This window comes from Salvelinus alpinus, chromosome 31, assembly GCF_045679555.1.
Source record: "Salvelinus alpinus chromosome 31, SLU_Salpinus.1, whole genome shotgun sequence".
NCBI lineage: Eukaryota > Metazoa > Chordata > Actinopteri > Salmoniformes > Salmonidae > Salvelinus > Salvelinus alpinus.
Window position 1 is genome coordinate 37,897,053 of NC_092116.1, and position 19,558 is coordinate 37,916,610.

At 43.5% G+C, this 19,558-nt stretch overlaps 1 protein-coding gene across 2 annotated transcripts in view; it reads right to left on the bottom strand.

The window, feature by feature from the left end:
• The window catches only part of LOC139561635 (butyrophilin subfamily 3 member A2-like), a 1,433,431-nt gene that overhangs the window by 20,286 nt on the left and 1,393,587 nt on the right, over positions 1–19,558 (bottom strand). For both annotated transcript variants that reach the window (XM_071378862.1, XM_071378863.1), the window contains one exon: positions 2,129–2,479. In XM_071378862.1, the coding sequence (XP_071234963.1) occupies positions 2,129–2,479 (351 nt within the window). The remainder of the gene's footprint in view (positions 1–2,128; positions 2,480–19,558) is intronic.

Here is a 19,558-nt window from a genome sequence, read left to right on the forward strand (position 1 = left end):
AACATTAAACACATCCTGCTGTTTGAGAAATACCTAATCAACATTAAACACTTCCTAATCTGGTGTGGGATCAGGGCTATAGATGATAGTCACATCTGCATATAGATGGACCTCTGCCTCAGCAATGTTTTCACACAAGGTATTACTTAAATAGTGAACAATAACGGCCCCAGAAGTCATGAACAGAATGGAACCCTGCAGCACTCCAGTATTAACAGAAAGATGGTCAGAAGTCATGATCAGAACCCTGCAGCACTCCAGTATTAACAGAACCCTGCAGCACTCCAGTATTAACAGAACCCTGCAGCACTCCAGTATTAACAGAACCCTGCAGCACTCCAGTATTAACAGAACCCTGCAGCACTCCAGTATTAACAGAAAGATGGTCAGAAGTCATGAACAGAACCCTGCAGCACTCCAGTATTAACAGAACCCTGCAGCACTCCAGTATTAACAGAACCCTGCAGCACTCCAGTATTAACAGAAAGATGGTCAGAAGTCATGAACAGAACACTGCAGCAATCCAGTATGAATTAAGGCTAGGGGGCACTATTTTCACGTCCGGATGAAAAGTGTGCCCAGAGTAAACTGCCTGCTACTCAGGCCCAGAAGCTAGGATATGCATATAATTGGTCGGTGTGGATAGAAAATACTCTAAAGTTTCTAAAACGGTTAAAATTATGTCTGTGAGTATAACATAACTTATTCGACAGGTGAAACCCTGAGGACAAACCCTCCACAATTCTTTTTTTTTTGAGGTCACTCTCTTTCCAATAGGTTTTCTATGTGGATCTAGATTTCTAAAGCACTTGCTTGCAGTTCCTATCGCTCCAACTAGATGTCAACAGTCTTTAGAAATTGGTTGATGTTTTCCCTTTGAGAAATGAAGAAGTATCCTTTCTGGAAGTCGAGCCAAGTGTCCTGTTGTGGTTGGGGCGACCTCATTTTGTTTTGGTCCGGTATTGAACACAGTTTATCCCGTCATAAATTGTATCAATTATTTACGTTTAAAAATACCTAAAGTTGGATTCGGAAAGTTGTTTGAAATGTTTGGATCAAGTTTACATTATTTTGTAGTCATGTTGCGCAAGTTGGAACCGGTGTATTTTCTCAATCAAACGCGCCAAATAAATTTGGGGATATGACGACAGAATTTATCGAACAAAAGTACCATTTGTGATGTTTAATGGACATATTGGAGTGCCAACAGAAGAAGATCTTCAAAGGTAAGGCATGAATTATATCGTTATTTCTGACTTTTGTGTCGTGCCTGGCGGGTTGAAATATGATTTGTCATGCATTTGTATGCTGGGCGCTGTCCTCAGATAATCGTATGGTTTGCTTTCGCCGTAAAGCCTTTTTGAAATCTGACACTGTGGCTGAATTAACAAGAAGTTCATGTTTAAACCGATGTATAACACTTGTATGACTTATGAATTATTATTATGAGTATTTCTGTTTTTAATTTTGGCGCGCTGCTATTTCACTGGGTGTTGTGTGCGCGAAGAAGAAAGGTTGGTCAGAAGCACTCCAGTATTAACATGTCATCATCCTGAATACATTGTGATGTAACACTGAGATAATCATTAAACCAGCAACAGCTTTACATGAAATACCTGTTTGACAATCTCTGCATCAATTTTTTCACTGTGTCAAACACCTTGGACAAATCAATTAACAAAGCAGCACAATGCTGTTGGCTATACAATACCTTCTCTATAGTATGTATCACTATCAGTACATAGTAACTACTGTGAGTCAACAGTAGGTAGTAGGAATATTAGGACACAGACAGTGAGTCAACAGTAGGTAGTAGGAATATTGGGACAAAGCAGTGTGACAGTGTGGGAGGTTTTGATGTGTGAGGAGTGTGTTGTAAAGGCTGTGTGCTGAGCTGCTGAATACATGATCTATAACAGAGGAAGGAGTGATGAGGGAGGAAGACCAGCTGAATACATGATCTATAACAGAGGAAGGAATGATGAGGGAGGAAGACCAGCTGAATACATGATCTATAACAGAGGAAGGAATGATGAGGGAGGAAGACATGTTGATATTTTAGCAGCCAATCATTTAGCCAGATTTACCAATACAACCTCTGATCACATCTCCAGTATTCATGACTCACCAACAAAGAGTTGAACGGTGGTTTCCTTCACCTGGCCGGTCAGTGTTGGAATGAAGCACATGTAGCTTCCAGCATCAGAGAGAGTAACTCTGGTCAGCTTTAAGGAGACGTTGCCATTCTTCAGTTCTTCATGAAACATTGATGTCCTTCCCCTGTAGGATGGAAACTGCTCCACATTGGAGTCTCGACCTTGACGGTAAAGATGGACATTTCTTGTTTTCAGGTACAGTCCTGTCCACTCCACTGTCATGTCCTCAGCACCGACACTGGGTTTTAGGGAACATGGTAGAATGACGTCATCACCAGCTAAGGCAACGACTGGGTCAGCCGAACCAACAACCTCAGACGACTCTGGAGAAAAACAAAATGACAAAATGATCCGGCTGTCAGACCCTGGCCAGCAGTTTTAGTGCTGGCATGCCGGTGTTGTGACAAACCCCCCGCTTCGTGAACACACTCAATTCTTCATTGCTGAGACTTGCTAGTTGAGATTTCTGCTCTTCCGTTGTCAGTATTTCAGTAGCAGAAAGCATGTTTTATTTGTGTCCTTAAAGCTGCGTTTCATGGCGGTTTGATCGCACTTGACGTTATCTCAGTATTGTCGGTCTGTCAAAACAAGATGTTTTTAATTTCTCTAAACTGACTCAATGATTAGGAAAGACTGACTCACTGTCCTGTCGGGCAGTTTTCAGTTTGTTTCAAGTGTATTAGTCTATAAATCTCTTTTCCAAAACTCGTCATCTCTCCCATGTCTTATTCAACTAGTAGTTGAAATGTTTATTGCCTACATTTGACTCCCTCCTCTATGTTAAATATAACACACATACATTAATTATTCATTTCGGTTGCCTATCCTGACATTTGTTCTATACAAAGTATTTGAAAGTATTTGACTCTGATGTGTGCCACAGAAAAGTACTTGACTCAAAACACAAACACAAAATTAAGGAAATTAGAAGGGGGGGGGGTTGGCAGGGTCAAATACTTTCTATAGAACAAACTTCACATCTGGCAACCGAAATTAATAATGATGAGTATGTGTATTATATTAAACATAGAGGCGCGATCTGCACGTTGTAGCGAGTAGTCGCATTTCGCTTCGCTCCACAGGTAGTATTACATTTCATTTCATTTCATTACAGTACAACGGTTTGATTTGTTTGATCTTAGCATTTTTTTCTTAGCTAGCTACATAGCCGTCTTTGTATCAAAGATAATTGTGTAGTTTAGAGTAATTATCGAGGTTAGCTAGCCAGCTATTTTCGTCCTTCTAACGTAGTCAACACTGCTAGCTAGCCAGCTAGCCAACTTCTACCGAATAGCAGCACTGTAGAAACTATTACATCAGAGTCCCTCGACTTCTTGGCACTGACGGAAACATGGATTACCACAGATAACACTGCTACTCCTACTGCTCTCTCCTCGTCTGCCCACGTGTTCTCGCACACCCCGAGAGCTTCTGGTCAGCGGGGTGGTGGCACTGGGATCCTCATCTCTCCCAAGTGGACATTCTCTCTTTCTCCCCTGACCCATCTGTCTATCGCCTCCTTTGAATTCCATGCTGTCACAGTTACCAGCCCTTTCAAGCTTAACATCCTTATCATTTATCGCCCTCCAGTTTCCCTTGGAGAGTTCATCAATGAGCTTGACGCCTTGATAAGTTCCTTTCCTGAGGATGGCTCACCTCTCACAGTTCTGGGTGACTTTAACCTCCCCACGTCTACCTTTGACTCATTCCTCTCTCCCTCCTTCTTTCCACTCCTCTCCTCTTTCGACCTCACCCTCTCACCTTCCCCCCTACTCACAAGGCAGGCAATACGCTTGACCTCATCTTTACTAGATGCTGTTCTTCCACTAATCTCATTGCAACTCCCCTCCAAGTCTCCGACCACTACCTTGTATCCTTTTCCCTCTCGCTCTCATCCAACACTTCCCACACTGCCCCTACTCGGATGGTTTCGTGCCGTCCCAACCTTCGCTCTCTCTCCCCCGCTAATCTCTCCTCTTCCATCCTATCATCTCTTCCCTCTGCTCAAACCTTCTCCAACCTATCTCCTGATTCTGCCTCCTCAACCCTCCTCTCCTCCCTTTCTGCATCCTTTGACTCTCTATGTCCCCTATCCTCCAGGCCGGCTCGGTCCTCCCCTCCTGCTTCGTGGCACGACGACTCATTGCGAGCTCACAGAACAGGGCTCCGGGCAGCCGAACGGAAATGGAGGAAAACTCGCCTCCCTGCGGACCTGGCATCCTTTCACTCCCTCCTCTCTACATTCTCCTCTTCTGTCTCTGCTGCTAAAGCCACTTTCTACCACTCTAAATTCCAAGCATCTGCCTCTAACCCTAGGAAGCTCTTTGCCACCTTCTCCTCCCTCCTGAATCCTCCTCCCCCTCCTCCCCCCCCTCCTACCTCTCTGCGGATGACTTCGTCAACCATTTTGAAAAGAAGGTCGACGACATCCGATCCTCGTTTGCTAAGTCAAACGACACCGCTGGTTCTGCTCACACTGCCCTACCCTGTGCTTTGACCTCTTTCTCCCCTCTCTCTCCAGATGAAATCTTGCGTCTTGTGACGGCCGGCCGCCCAACAACCTGCCCGCTTGACCCTATCCCCTCCTCTCTTCTCCAGACCATTTCCGGAGACCTTCTCCCTTACCTCACCTCGCTCATCAACTCATCCTTGACCGCTGGCTACGTCCCTTCCGTCTTCAAGAGAGCGAGAGTTGCACCCCTTCTGAAAAAACCTACACTCGATCCCTCCGATGTCAACAACTACAGACCAGTATCCCTTCTTTCTTTTCTCTCCAAAACTCTTGAACGTGCCGTCCTTGGCCAGCTCTCCTGCTATCTCTCTCAGAATGACCTTCTTGATCCAAATCAGTCAGGTTTCAAGACTAGTCATTCAACTGAGACTGCTCTTCTCTGTGTCACGGAGGCGCTCCGCACTGCTAAAGCTAACTCTCTCTCCTCTGCTCTCATCCTTCTAGACCTATCGGCTGCCTTTGATACTGTGAACCATCAGATCCTCCTCTCCACCCTCTCCGAGTTGGGCATCTCCGGCGCGGCCCACGCTTGGATTGCGTCCTACCTGACAGGTCGCTCCTACCAGGTGGCGTGGCGAGAATCTGTCTCCGCTCCACGTGCTCTCACCACTGGTGTCCTGTTCTAGGCCCTCTCCTATTCTCGCTATACACCAAGTCACTTGGCTCTGTCATATCCTCACATGGCCTCTCCTATCATTGCTATGCAGACGACACACAATTAATCTTCTCCTTTCCCTCCTCTGATAACCAGGTGGCGAATCGCATCTCTGCATGTCTGGCAGACATATCAGTGTGGATGACGGATCACCACCTCAAGCTGAACCTCGGCAAGACGGAGCTGCTCTTCCTCCCGGGGAAGGACTGCCCGTTCCATGATCTCGCCATCACGGTTGACAACTCCATTGTGTCCTCCTCCCAGAGCGCTAAGAACCTTGGCGTGATCCTGGACAACACCCTGTCGTTCTCAACTCACATCAAGGCGGTGACCCGTTCCTGTAGGTTCATGCTCTACAACATTCGCAGAGTACGACCCTGCCTCACACAGGAAGCGGCGCAGGTCCTAATCCAGGCACTTGTCATCTCCCGTCTGGATTACTGCAACTCGCTGTTGGCTGGGCTCCCTGCCTGTGCCATTAAACCCCTACAACTCATCCAGAACGCCGCAGCCCGTCTAGTGTTCAACCTTCCCAAGTTCTCTCACGTCACCCCGCTCCTCCGCTCTCTCCACTGGCTTCCAGTTGAAGCTCGCATCCGCTACAAGACCATGGTGCTTGCCTACGGAGCTGTGAGGGGAACGGCACCTCCGTACCTTCAGGCTCTGATCAGGCCCTACACCCAAACAAGGGCACTGCGTTCATCCACCTCTGGCCTGCTCGCCTCCCTACCTCTGAGGAAGTACAGTTCCCGCTCAGCCCAGTCAAAACTGTTCGCTGCTCTCGCACCCCAATGGTGGAACAAACTCCCTCACGACGCCAGGTCAGCGGAGTCAATCACCACCTTCCGGAGACACCTGAAACCCCACCTCTTTAAGGAATACCTAGGATAGGATAAAGTAATCCTTCTAACCCCCCCCCTTAAAAGAGTTAGATGCACTATTGTAAAGTGGTTGTTCCACTGGATATCATAAGGTGAATGCACCAATTTGTAAGTCGCTCTGGATAAGAGCGTCTGCTAAATGACTTAAATGTAATGTAATGTAAATGTTAACAGCTACTAAGATCAGTGAAATATAGTAGTAAACTAAACTGACAACGGAGTGAAGAGCAGAAATCTCAACTAGCAAACAAGTCTCAATCAAATCACATTTTATTGGTCACATACACATGGTTAGCAGATGTTAATGGTCACATACACATGGTTAGCAGATGTTAATGGTCACACACACATGGTTAGCAGATGTTAATGGTCACATACACATGGTTAGCAGATGTTAATGGTCACATACACATGGTTAGCAGATGTTAATGCGAGTGTAGCGAAATGCTTGTGCTTCTAGTTCTGACAATGCAGTAATAACCAACAAGTAATCTAACCTAACAATTCCACAACTACTACCTTACACACACACACAAGTGTAAAGGGATAAAGAATATGTACATCAAGATATATGAATGAGTGATGGTACAGAACGGCATAGGCAAGATGCAGTAGATGGTATAAAGTACAGTATATACATATGAGATGATAATGTAGGGTATATAAACATAAAGTAAAAAAAGTGGCATAGTTTAAAGTGGCTAGTGATACATTTTTACATAAATTTCCATCAGCGGCCACTAAATGTTAGTGGTGGCTGTTTAACAGTCTGATGGCCTTGAGATAGAAGCTGTTTTTCAGTCTCTCGGTCCCAGCTTTGATGCACCTGTACTGACCTCGCCTTCTGGATGATAGCGGGGTGAACAGGCAGTGGCTCGGGTGGTTGTTGTCCTTGATGATCTTTATGGCCTTCCTGTGACATCGGGTGGTGTAGGTGTCCTGGAGGGCAGGTAGTTTGCCCCTGGTGATGCGTTGTGCAGACCTCACTACTCTCTGGAGAGCCTTACGGTTGTGTGCAGAGCAGTTGCCGTACCAGGCGGTGATACAGCCCGACAGGATGCTCTCGATTGTGCATCTGTAGAAGTTTGTGAGTGCTTTTGGTGACAAGCCGAATTTCTTCAGCCTCCTGAGGTTGACGAGGCGCTGCTGCGCCTTCTTCACAACGCTGTCTGTGTGGCTGGACCAATTCAGTTTGTCCGTGATGTGTACACCGAGGAACTTAAAACTTTCCACCTTCTCCACTACTGTCCCGTCGATGTGGATAGGGGGGTGCTCCCTCTGCTGTTTCCTGAAGTCCACAATCATCTCCTTTGTTTTGTTGACGTTGAGTGTGAGGTTATTTTCCTGACACCACACTCCGAGGGCCCTCACCTCCTCCCTGTAGGCCGTCTCGTCGTTGTTGGTAATCAAGCCTACCACTGTAGTGTCGTCCGCAAACTTGATGATTGAGTTGGAGGCGTGCATGGCCATGCAGTCGTGGGTGAACAGGGAGTACAGGAGCGGGCTCAGAACGCACCCTTGTGGGGCCCCAGTGTTGAGGATCAGCGGGGTGGAGATGTTGTTACCTACCCTCACCACCTGGGGGCGGCCCGTCAGGAAGTCCAGGACCCAGTTGCACAGGGAGGGGTCGAGACCCAGGGTCTCGATCTTAATGACGAGTTTGGAGGGAACTATGGTGTTAAATGCTGAGCTGTAGTCAATGAACAGCATTCTCACATAGGTATTCCTCTTGTCCAGATGGGTTAGGGCAGTGTGCAGTGAGGTTGCGATTGCGTCGTCTGTGGACCTATTGGGTCGGTAAGCAAATTGGAGTGGGTCTAGGGTGTCAGGTAGGGTGGAGGTAATATGGTCCTTGACTAGTCTCTCAAAGCACTTCATGATGACGGAAGTGAGTGCTACGGGGCGGTAGTCATTTAGCTCAGTTACCTTAGCTTTCTTGGGAACAGGAACAATGGTGGCCCTCTTGAAGCATGTGGGAACAGCAGACTGGGATAAGGATTGATTGAATATGTCCTTAAACACACCAGCCAGCTGGTCTGCGCATGCTCTGAGGATGCGGCTGGGAATGCTGTCTGGGCCTGCAGCCTTGCGGGAGTTAATATGTTTACATGTGACTAAAGTCAATGTGAAATGGCTAGCTAGCCGTGGCCTTTTTGGAGCGATGGGTAACAATGCTTCGTGGGTGTCAGTTGTTGATGTGTGCAGAGGGTCCCTGGTTCGCGCCAGGATATGGGCGAGGGGACGGACGTAAAGGTATACTGTTACATTTAAATGCTTTAAATGTTTTACTCACCTCGGCTGCAGTGAAGGAGAGCCCGCAGGTTTTGGTAGCGGGCCGTGTCAGTGGCACTGTATTGTCCTCAAAGTGAGCAAAAAAGTTATTTAGTCTGTCTGGGAGCAAGACATCCTGGTCCGCGATGGGGCTGGTTTTCTTTTTGTAATCCGTGATTGACTGTAGACCCTGCCACATACCTCTTGTGTCTGAGCTGTTGAATTGCGACTCTACTTTGTCTCTATACTGGCACTTAGCTTGTTTGATTGCCTTGCGGAGGGAATAGCTACACTGTTTGTATTCGGTCATGTTTCCGGTCACCTTGCCCTGGTTAAAAGCAGTGGTTCGCGCTTTCAGTTTCACGCGAATGCTGCCATCAATCCACGGTTTCTGGTTTGGGAATGTTTTAATCGTTGCTGTGGGTACGACATCGCCAATGCACTTTCTAATGAACTCGCTCACCGAATCAGCGTATTCGTCAATGTTGTTGTTTGACGCAATGCGGAACATATCTCAATCCACGTGATCGAAGCAGTCTTGAAGCGTGGAATCAGATTGGTCGGACCAGCGTTGAACAGACCTGAGCGAGGGAGCTTGTTGTTTTAGTTTCTGTTTGTAGGCTGGAAGCAACAAAATGGAGTCGTGGTCAGCTTTTCCGAAAGGAGGGCGGGGGAGGGCCTTATATGCGTCGCGGAAGTTAGAATAACAATGATCCAGGGTTTTACCAGCCCTGGTAGCACAATCGATATGCTGATAGAATTTAGGGAGTTTTGTTTTCAGATTAGCCTTATTAAAATCCCCAGCTACGATGAATGCAGCCTCAGGGTGTGTGGTTTCCAGTTTACATAGAGTCAGATAAAGTTCGTTCAGGGCCATCGATGTGTCTGCTTAGGGGGAATATATACAGCTGTGATTATAAACAAAGAGAATTCCCTTGGTAGATAATGCGGTTGACATTTGATTGTGAGGAATTCTAAGTCAGGTGAACAGAATGACTTGAGTTCCTGTATGTTGTTATGATCATACCACGTCTCGTTAATCATAAGGCATACACCCCCGCCCCTCTTCTTACCAGAAAGATGTTTGTTTCTGTCGGCGCGATGCGTGAAGAAACTAGCTGGCTGCACCGACTCCGTTAGCGTCTCTCGAGTGAGCCATGTTTCCGTGAAGCAAAGAACGTTACAGTCTCTGATGTCTCTCTGGAATGCGACCGGAATTCATCAACCTTGTTGTCAAGAGACTGGACATTGGCGAGTAGTATGCTAGGGAGTGGAGTGCGATGTGCCCGTCTCCGAAGCCTGACCAGAAGACTGCTTCGTTTTCCCCTTTTACGGTGTCGTTGTTTAGGGTCGCCGGCTGGGATCAGATCCATTGTATTGGGTGGAAGGCAAAACACAGGATCCGCTTCGGGAGAGTCATATTCCTGGTTGTAACGATGGTGAGTTGACGTTGCTCTTATATTCAGTAGTTCCTCCCGACTGTATGTAATGAAACCTAAGATTACCTGAGGTACCAATGTAAGAAATAACACGTAAAAAAAACAAAATACTGCATAGTTTCCTAGTTTCCTAGGAACGTGAAGCGAGGCGGCCATCTCTGTCGGCGCCGGAAGGGGGGGGGTACAATCAGGCCAGATGTGAGTCAGACGTTTGTCCTACCTGGGTACATAATTTAAAAGTATGGCCGATATGTATTGGGGTGCAAAAGCGTGATTTGATTTGAAAACCAATAGAAACATTTTTAAAGTAATTATTAAACTCACAGGCAGCCAGTGCAGAGACTTTAAAACCAGTGTGATGTGTGTTCTCCGTCTGGTCTTGGTCAGTACCCTGCAGCATTCTATATGTTTTACAGTTGACCAGACGATACAATGTCACAGATATAAAGATGAGTCCTCTACCTCAATGGGCATTACCCTAATCTATAATGTCACAGATATAAAGACCTATCTGTATAGGCATTACCCTTATCTTAACACTCACTAAACTATACTTAACCGTAACATAATTTAGAACTATTCAAAAGGACGGTCGGAGGTAAAATCTTAAGTAAAATATAAACCCTACTCCATATGAGATAGTCTAAACTCACCAAGAAAACAATGGGAGGTAAATCCTCAAAGGAAGTCCCGGGATTAACCGGGGATGAAAAGGTATATGGAGTCTAAGTAAACTGTAAGGAAGATTTAATTACTCATAAAAAGGAATGAAGGAAGAAGTATGGTTTTGAAGGGCGCCTAGATGTAGATCAACTAGAAACTATGATACAGCAGATACATAAGACGTGTGTAGATAATCAAGGGAAACAGCAGGTTGAGGGTTAGATATAGTGTGGCTGTCAGAAGCCCGGAAAAGAAGGCAAGAAGGCAAGAAGGCAAGTGTAAAGAAAGAAGAATAAAGTGATAAAGAAGCAGAGGGAGCAAGACAGAGAGAGAGAGACAGAGACAACGAGAGCGAGAGCAGAGATACAGTTTCAAGCTAGACACAGGGATACCAGAGATGTTATGGTTAAAAGGAAGTGGGATTTATTAAAGGAGTTTTACCTGTAACTGTTACTCCTAAATTATTTTATTGACCTTATTGATGGCAGTATTTATTGAAACCAGAAGTAATAGCAGGGATTATACCTCTGTTTAATTAAATCATGGATAATGTTATTATTGGAGGAGAAGATGTTTTTTGAAACTTGTCCATGTTTTAAGTCCAAAAGGCCGTTAGTGGGATGGAGAATGGTGCTGGACTTATAAGGAGTAAATAGAAGTATTATTTTAAGCGTCCCTGATTCTAGTACTCTCCTAAATTTGGTAAAATTAGATAGTAGATATTTCTCTGTGATTGATTTGGTAAATGAGTTTCTTAAATTCTAATTCACCCAGATAGTTAGGTTTGAATTACAAGTTTTATTCTCAGGTAGTTAGCTGTTGTTGTATGTAGATGATATTTTTGTGAGAAATTTTACACAACAAAAAAAAGCTGTAAAATGGATTTTATAATATTATTATACTTTTTAGTTGAATAAGGTTATAAAGTTACCAAGAATACGTTTTAATTATGGTAGACGTATGTTAAGTATTTAGGACATATTTTAAGACAACACGGGAAATAGATGAAGAAAGAAAAACAGGGATTTTATAAGCGTTAAAATGAATTATGAAAAGAGATATGATGCAGTTCTTAGGGAATTATGTTGGAATGGAATTATTATTAGGTAAATTACTGTCGATACTATGTCCACACTATTAAATATCAATGCAGTATGACTAATGACGATGTGGCCCAAAGACTGACTGGGTTAGTAACTTTATTTAACATGTTTTTAATCTTTTGACAACAGTGACGGTATGTAAAACAATTTATGATATAACACAATGGATGGCTAATTCATCATACTGCATTGATATTTGATATTATTTATAAAGTGTTATGCTTTGTTTTGTTTTAGATTTAATGTTTTGCAGGCCAACGGTGTTTCCATGTGCTGTAACTAGGAATGAAGACAAACGGGTCCAACAGAGTGAAGAACACAAACTGGAAGTGCCGTATTTGTTGTTGAAAATGTTATATATATATATAATGCTAAACCCCATCCACACTGAAGAGGCTCTGACGTGTACATCAACCAGGGATAAAGAGGAAGTTAACACTGTGAAATGTTTTGTACTTATTTTGAAGTTAAGTGTCTGTTGACATGTTGGAAAAGATGAAAGGTCTACAATTTCTGTTAAATTTGTCAATATTCTGTTTTAATTCATTGATTTTCTGGCCACCATTACTGTGGTTACATGTTCAGTACATGTATGTATTGACCAGCAAACTCACTGCAGCCTACCTCACCAGCTCACTCTCCATCCCTGCTTTGGACAATTAATAACATGACTCTCGTACTTTGCCCTTTATGGTTGATATTAACGACGAAAGGAGATATTATCTGTCTCTCTTCTACTGTGTACCGCTGTTAAATACTGTGGAAAAATACTTAAGGACAAAGGAATATAAGTACTCAGAACTACTAATTATTATAGATAAACATTCAAGAAAAGGGGAAACACAACACTGGACTGAACCTCCTTATTGTCCAACTAATATTAATGTACAACAATATAGAAGAGACATGACTAGAGGTTATGCAATATGGCTGTATATCCACTACACGCTTCTTGAAATTAACATGACCAAGGAGCTTTAGAAATGTAAAAATATGAAAAATGTACGTTCCATCATTCTGCACCATGTTTGAAGTCAGAAGGTCACATGACCAAGGAGCTATTGAAATTCAAAAATGTAAAAAATTATTTAAAATAGTGCCAGGTGTAAAAAGACAAAAAATAAATGTGTGCAATGTATGTCTATGCCATCCGGTTAGCTAGAAACAGTTTTTGAAAGTTTTAGGAGTAATGGTTAAATAGCTATTGGAATTTGAAAAAATTGATTTGTCACTATGTTGACGGTCCCTATCTGTTGTTGGTAGAGTAAGGAAAACTACCGTTGAATATCCAACCTGAAACTGTCTTTACCTCGGTCAAGACATCGTATATATTCTACACTCGGTTTTGACCCTGCACTTGAATTCGCCCCGTTTCTTTCTTGTTAATATTATGTTCAGATAATAAAATAGCCTACAGGCTAAATAATAAAGGAATAATGTTGTGGCTTACCTGTCGTTATCAATGAAACACTGATGAACAGAATCCCAAAACACCAGGCCGCCGAGGTCGGAAACGTCTTCATTTCACTAACAAATCAAGTCTGACTCCAAGGTAAAGCTGTTTGTAACTGGTGAATAAAACTATTTGGAGTTTAGAAAAATAAACCAAAACAGTTGAAAGGATAATTTGTCAACTAACAGAATGTAACATGACGTCTGTTCCAAGAAATAACGGAGGAAAAGTGTGGTGGAGTTTCACACTTTACTTTCACTTTCACTCACAGTACTTCCAGTTGAATATCACCTCGGGATATCTAGATCCCTCTAGTGTTCTGATATGGACATTAACTTCATGTCATCTCGCGATATCTAGCTTCATCTAGTGTTCTGATATGGACATTAACTTCATGTCATCTCGCGATATCTAGCTTCGTCTAGTGTTCTGATATGGACATGAACTTCATGTCATCTCGCGATATGTAGTTCCCAACTAGTGTTCTGATATGGAAATGAACTTCATGTCAAATGTCCTAAAACACATGCACTAAAATGTGAATCTTGAAATAAACGTGAAAAGAAGTAGGCTGTAGTAAATATTTCAACTTACAACTTGTGATGTGAAATTATCCCAATTACATTTGATCATATAAAATGAATGTGACTTTCACTGTCAGTTGTAGTCTACATATGTGTGAGCAGTATGGCAGAAATTACACTAATTTAATCAGAGAGAAAGGTAGAGATATCACCATGTTGCTGCATGATACTTAACTAATGATTCAGGAATAATTCAGTATTATAGATATACTCCCTGGGGGCTGTAGATATACTCCCTGGGGGCTGAAGATATTATAGATATACTCCCTGGGGGCTGTAGATATTATAGATATACTCCCTGGGGGCTGAAGATATTATAGATATACTCCCTGGGGGCTGTAGATATTATAGATATACTCCCTGGGGGCTGTAGGTATTATAGATATACTCCCTGGGGGCCGTAGATATACTCCCTGGGGGCTGTAGATATTATAGATATAATCCCTGGGGGCTGTAGATATTGTAGATATACTCCCTGGGGGCTGTAGATATTATAGATATACTCCCTGGGGGCTGTAGATATTGTAGATATACTCCCTGGGGGCTGTAGATATTGTAGATATACTCCCTGGGGGCTGTAGATAGTATAGATATACTCCCTGGGGGATGTAGATATTATAGATATACTCCCTGGGGGCTGTAGATATTATAGATATACTCCCTGGGGGCTGTAGATATTATAGATATACTCCCTGGGGGATGTAGATATTATAGATATACTCCCTGGGGGCTGTAGATATTATAGATATACTCCCTGGGGGCTGTAGATATTATAGATATACTCCCTGGGGGATGTAGATATTATAGATATACTCCCTGGGGGCTGTAGATATTATAGATATACTCCCTGGGGGCAGTAGATATACTCCCTGGGGGATGTAGATATTATAGATATACTCCCTGGGGGCTTTAGATATTATAGATATACTCCCTGGGGGCTGTAGATATACTCCCTGGGGGCTGTAGATATTGTAGATATACTCCCTGGGGGCTGTAGATATTATAGATATACTCCCTGGGGGCTGTAGATATTATAGATATACTCCCTGGGGGCTGTAGATATTATAGATATACTCCCTGGGGGCTGTAGATATTATAGATATACTCCCTGGGGGCTGTAGATATTATAGATATACTCCCTGGGGGCTGTAGATATTATAGATATACTCCCTGGGGGATGTAGATATTATAGATATACTCCCTGGGGGCTGTAGATATTATAGATATAATCCCTGGGGGCTGTAGATATTGTAGATATACTCCCTGGGGGCTGTAGATATTATAGATATACTCCCTGGGGGCTGTAGATATTGTAGATATACTCCCTGGGGGCTGTAGATATTGTAGATATACTCCCTGGGGGCTGTAGATAGTATAGATATACTCCCTGGGGGATGTAGATATTATAGATATACTCCCTGGGGGCTGTAGATATTATAGATATACTCCCTGGGGGCTGTAGATATTATAGATATACTCCCTGGGGGATGTAGATATTATAGATATACTCCCTGGGGGCTGTAGATATTATAGATATACTCCCTGGGGGCTGTAGATATTATAGATATACTCCCTGGGGGATGTAGATATTATAGATATACTCCCTGGGGGCTGTAGATATTATAGATATACTCCCTGGGGGCAGTAGATATACTCCCTGGGGGATGTAGATATTATAGATATACTCCCTGGGGGCTTTAGATATTATAGATATACTCCCTGGGGGCTGTAGATATACTCCCTGGGGGCTGTAGATATTATAGATATACTCCCTGGGGGCTGTAGATATTATAGATATACTCCCTGGGGGCTGTATATATTATAGATATACTCCCTGGGGGCTGTAGATATTATAGATATACTCCCTGGGGGATGTAGATATTATAGATATACTCCCTGGGGGCTGTAGATATTATAGATATACTCCCTGGGGGCTGTAGATATTATAGATATACTCCCTGGGGGATGTAGATATTATAGATATACTCCCTGGGGGCTGTAGATATTATAGATATACTCCCTGGGGGCAGTAGATATACTCCCTGGGGGCTTTAGATATTATAGATATACTCCCTGGGGGCTGTAGATATACTCCCTGGGGGCTGTAGATATTATAGATATACTCCCTGGGGGCTGTAGATATTATAGATATACTCCCTGGGGGCTGTAGATATTATAGATATACTCCCTGGGGGCTGTAGGTATTATAGATATACTCCCTGGGGGCCGTAGATATACTCCCTGGGGGCTGTAGATATTATAGATATAATCCCTGGGGGCTGTAGATATTGTAGATATACTCCCTGGGGGCTGTAGATATTATAGATATACTCCCTGGGGGCTGTAGATATTATAGATATACTCCCTGGGGGCTGTAGATATTATAGATATACTCCCTGGGGGCTGTAGATATTGTAGATATACTCCCTGGGGGCTGTAGATATTGTAGATATACTCCCTGGGGGCTGTAGATATTATAGATATACTCCCTGGGGGCTGTAGATATTATAGATATACTCCCTGGGGGCTGTAGATATTATAGATATACTCCCTGGGGGCTGTAGATATTATAGATATACTCCCTGGGGGATGTAGATATTATAGATATACTCCCTGGGGGCTGTAGATATTATAGATATACTCCCTGGGGGCTGTAGATATTATAGATATACTCCCTGGGGGATGTAGATATTATAGATATACTCCCTGGGGGCTGTAGATATTATAGATATACTCCCTGGGGGCAGTAGATATACTCCCTGGGGGATGTAGATATTATAGATATACTCCCTGGGGGCTTTAGATATTATAGATATACTCCCTGGGGGCTGTAGATATACTCCCTGGGGGCTGTAGATATTATAGATATACTCCCTGGGGGCTGTAGATATTATAGATATACTCCCTGGGGGCTGTAGATATTATAGATATACTCCCTGGGGGCTGTAGATATTATAGATATACTCCCTGGGGGATGTAGATATTATAGATATACTCCCTGGGGGCTGTAGATATTATAGATATACTCCCTGGGGGCTGTAGATATTATAGATATACTCCCTGGGGGATGTAGATATTATAGATATACTCCCTGGGGGCTGTAGATATTATAGATATACTCCCTGGGGGCAGTAGATATACTCCCTGGGGGATGTAGATATTATAGATATACTCCCTGGGGGCTTTAGATATTATAGATATACTCCCTGGGGGCTGTAGATATACTCCCTGGGGGCTGTAGATATTATAGATATACTCCCTGGGGGCTGTAGATATTATAGATATACTCCCTGGGGGCTGTAGATATTATAGATATACTCCCTGGGGGCTGTAGGTATTATAGATATACTCCCTGGGGGCCGTAGATATACTCCCTGGGGGCTGTAGATATTATAGATATAATCCCTGGGGGCTGTAGATATTGTAGATATACTCCCTGGGGGCTGTAGATATTATAGATATACTCCCTTGGGGGCTGTAGATATTGTAGATATACTCCCTGGGGGCTGTAGATATTATAGATATACTCCCTGGGGGCTGTAGATATTATAGATATAATCCCTGGGGGCTGTAGATATTATAGATTTACTCCCTGGGGGCTGTAGATAATATAGATATACTCCCTGGGGGCTGTATATATTATAGATATACTCCCTGGGGGCTGTAGATATTATAGATATACTCACTGGGGGCTGTAGATATACTCCCTGGGGGCTGTAGATATTATAGATATACTCCCTGGGGGCTGTAGATATTATAGATATACTCCCTGGGGGCTGTAGATATTTTAGATATACTCCCTGGGCGCTGTAGATATTATAGATATACTCACTGGGGGCTGTAGATATACTCCCTGGGGGCTGTAGATATTATAGATATTCTCCCTGGGGGCTGTAGATATTATAGATATACTCCCTGGGGGCTGTAGATATTATAGATATACTCCCTGGGGGCTGTAGATATTATAGATATACTCCCTGGGGGCTGTAGATATACTCCCTGGGGGCTGTAAATATTATAGATATACTCCCTGGGGGCTGTAGATATTATAGATATACTCCCTGGGGGCTGTAGATATTATAGATATACTCCCTGGGGGCTGTAGATATTATAGATATACTCCCTGGGGGATGTAGATATTATAGATATACTCCCTGGGGGCTGTAGATATTATAGATATACTCCCTGGGGGCAGTAGATATACTCCCTGGGGGATGTAGATATTATAGATATACTCCCTGGGGGCTTTAGATATTATAGATATACTCCCTGGGGGCTGTAGATATACTCCCTGGGGGCTGTAGATATTATAGATATACTCCCTGGGGGCTGTAGATATTATAGATATACTCCCTGGGGGCTGTAGATATTATAGATATACTCCCTGGGGGCTGTAGGTATTATAGATATACTCCCTGGGGGCCGTAGATATACTCCCTGGGGGCTGTAGATATTATAGATATAATCCCTGGGGGCTGTAGATATTGTAGATATACTCCCTGGGGGCTGTAGATATTATAGATATACTCCCTGGGGGCTGTAGATATTGTAGATATACTCCCTGGGGGCTGTAGATATTGTAGATATACTCCCTGGGGGCTGTAGATATTATAGATATACTCCCTGGGGGATGTAGATATTATAGATATACTCCCTGGGGGCTGTAGATATTATAGATATACTCCCTGGGGGATGTAGATATTATAGATATACTCCCTGGGGGCTGTAGATATTATAGATATACTCCCTGGGGGCAGTAGATATACTCCCTGGGGGATGTAGATATTATAGATATACTCCCTGGGGGCTGTAGATATACTCCCTGGGGGCTGTAGATATTATAGATATACTCCCTGGGGGCTGTAGATATTATAGATATACTCCCTGTGGGCTGTAGATATTATAGATATACTCCCTGGGGGCTGTAGATATTATAGATATACTCCCTGGGGGATGTAGATATTATAGATATACTCCCTGGGGGCTGTAGATATTATAGATATACTCCCTGGGGGCTGTAGATATTATAGATATACTCCCTGGGGGATGTAGATATTATAGATATACTCCCTGGGGGCTGTAGATATTATAGATATACTCCCTGGGGGCAGTAGATATACTCCCTGGGGGATGTAGATATTATAGATATACTCCCTGGGGGCTTTAGATATTATAGATATACTCCCTGGGGGCTGTAGATATACTCCCTGGGGGCTGTAGATATTATAGATATACTCCCTGGGGGCTGTAGATATTATAGATATACTCCCTGGGGGCTGTAGGTATTATAGATATACTCCCTGGGGGCCGTAGATATACTCCCTGGGGGCTGTAGATATTATAGATATACTCCCTGGGGGCTGTAGATATTGTAGATATACTCCCTGGGGGCTGTAGATATTGTAGATATACTCCCTGGGGGCTGTAGATATTATAGATATACTCCCTGGGGGCTGTAGATATTATAGATATAATCCCTGGGGGCTGTAGATATTATAGATTTACTCCCTGGGGGCTGTAGATAATATAGATATACTCCCTGGGGGCTGTATATATTATAGATATACTCCCTGGGGGCTGTAGATATTATAGATATACTCACTGGGGGCTGTAGATATACTCCCTGGGGGCTGTAGATATTATAGATATACTCCCTGGGGGCTGTAGATATTATAGATATACTCCCTGGGGGCTGTAGATATTATAGATATACTCCCTGGGGGCTGTAGATATTATAGATATACTCACTGGGGGCTGTAGATATACTCCCTGGGGGCTGTAGATATTATAGATATTCTCCCTGGGGGCTGTAGATATTATAGATATACTCCCTGGGGGCTG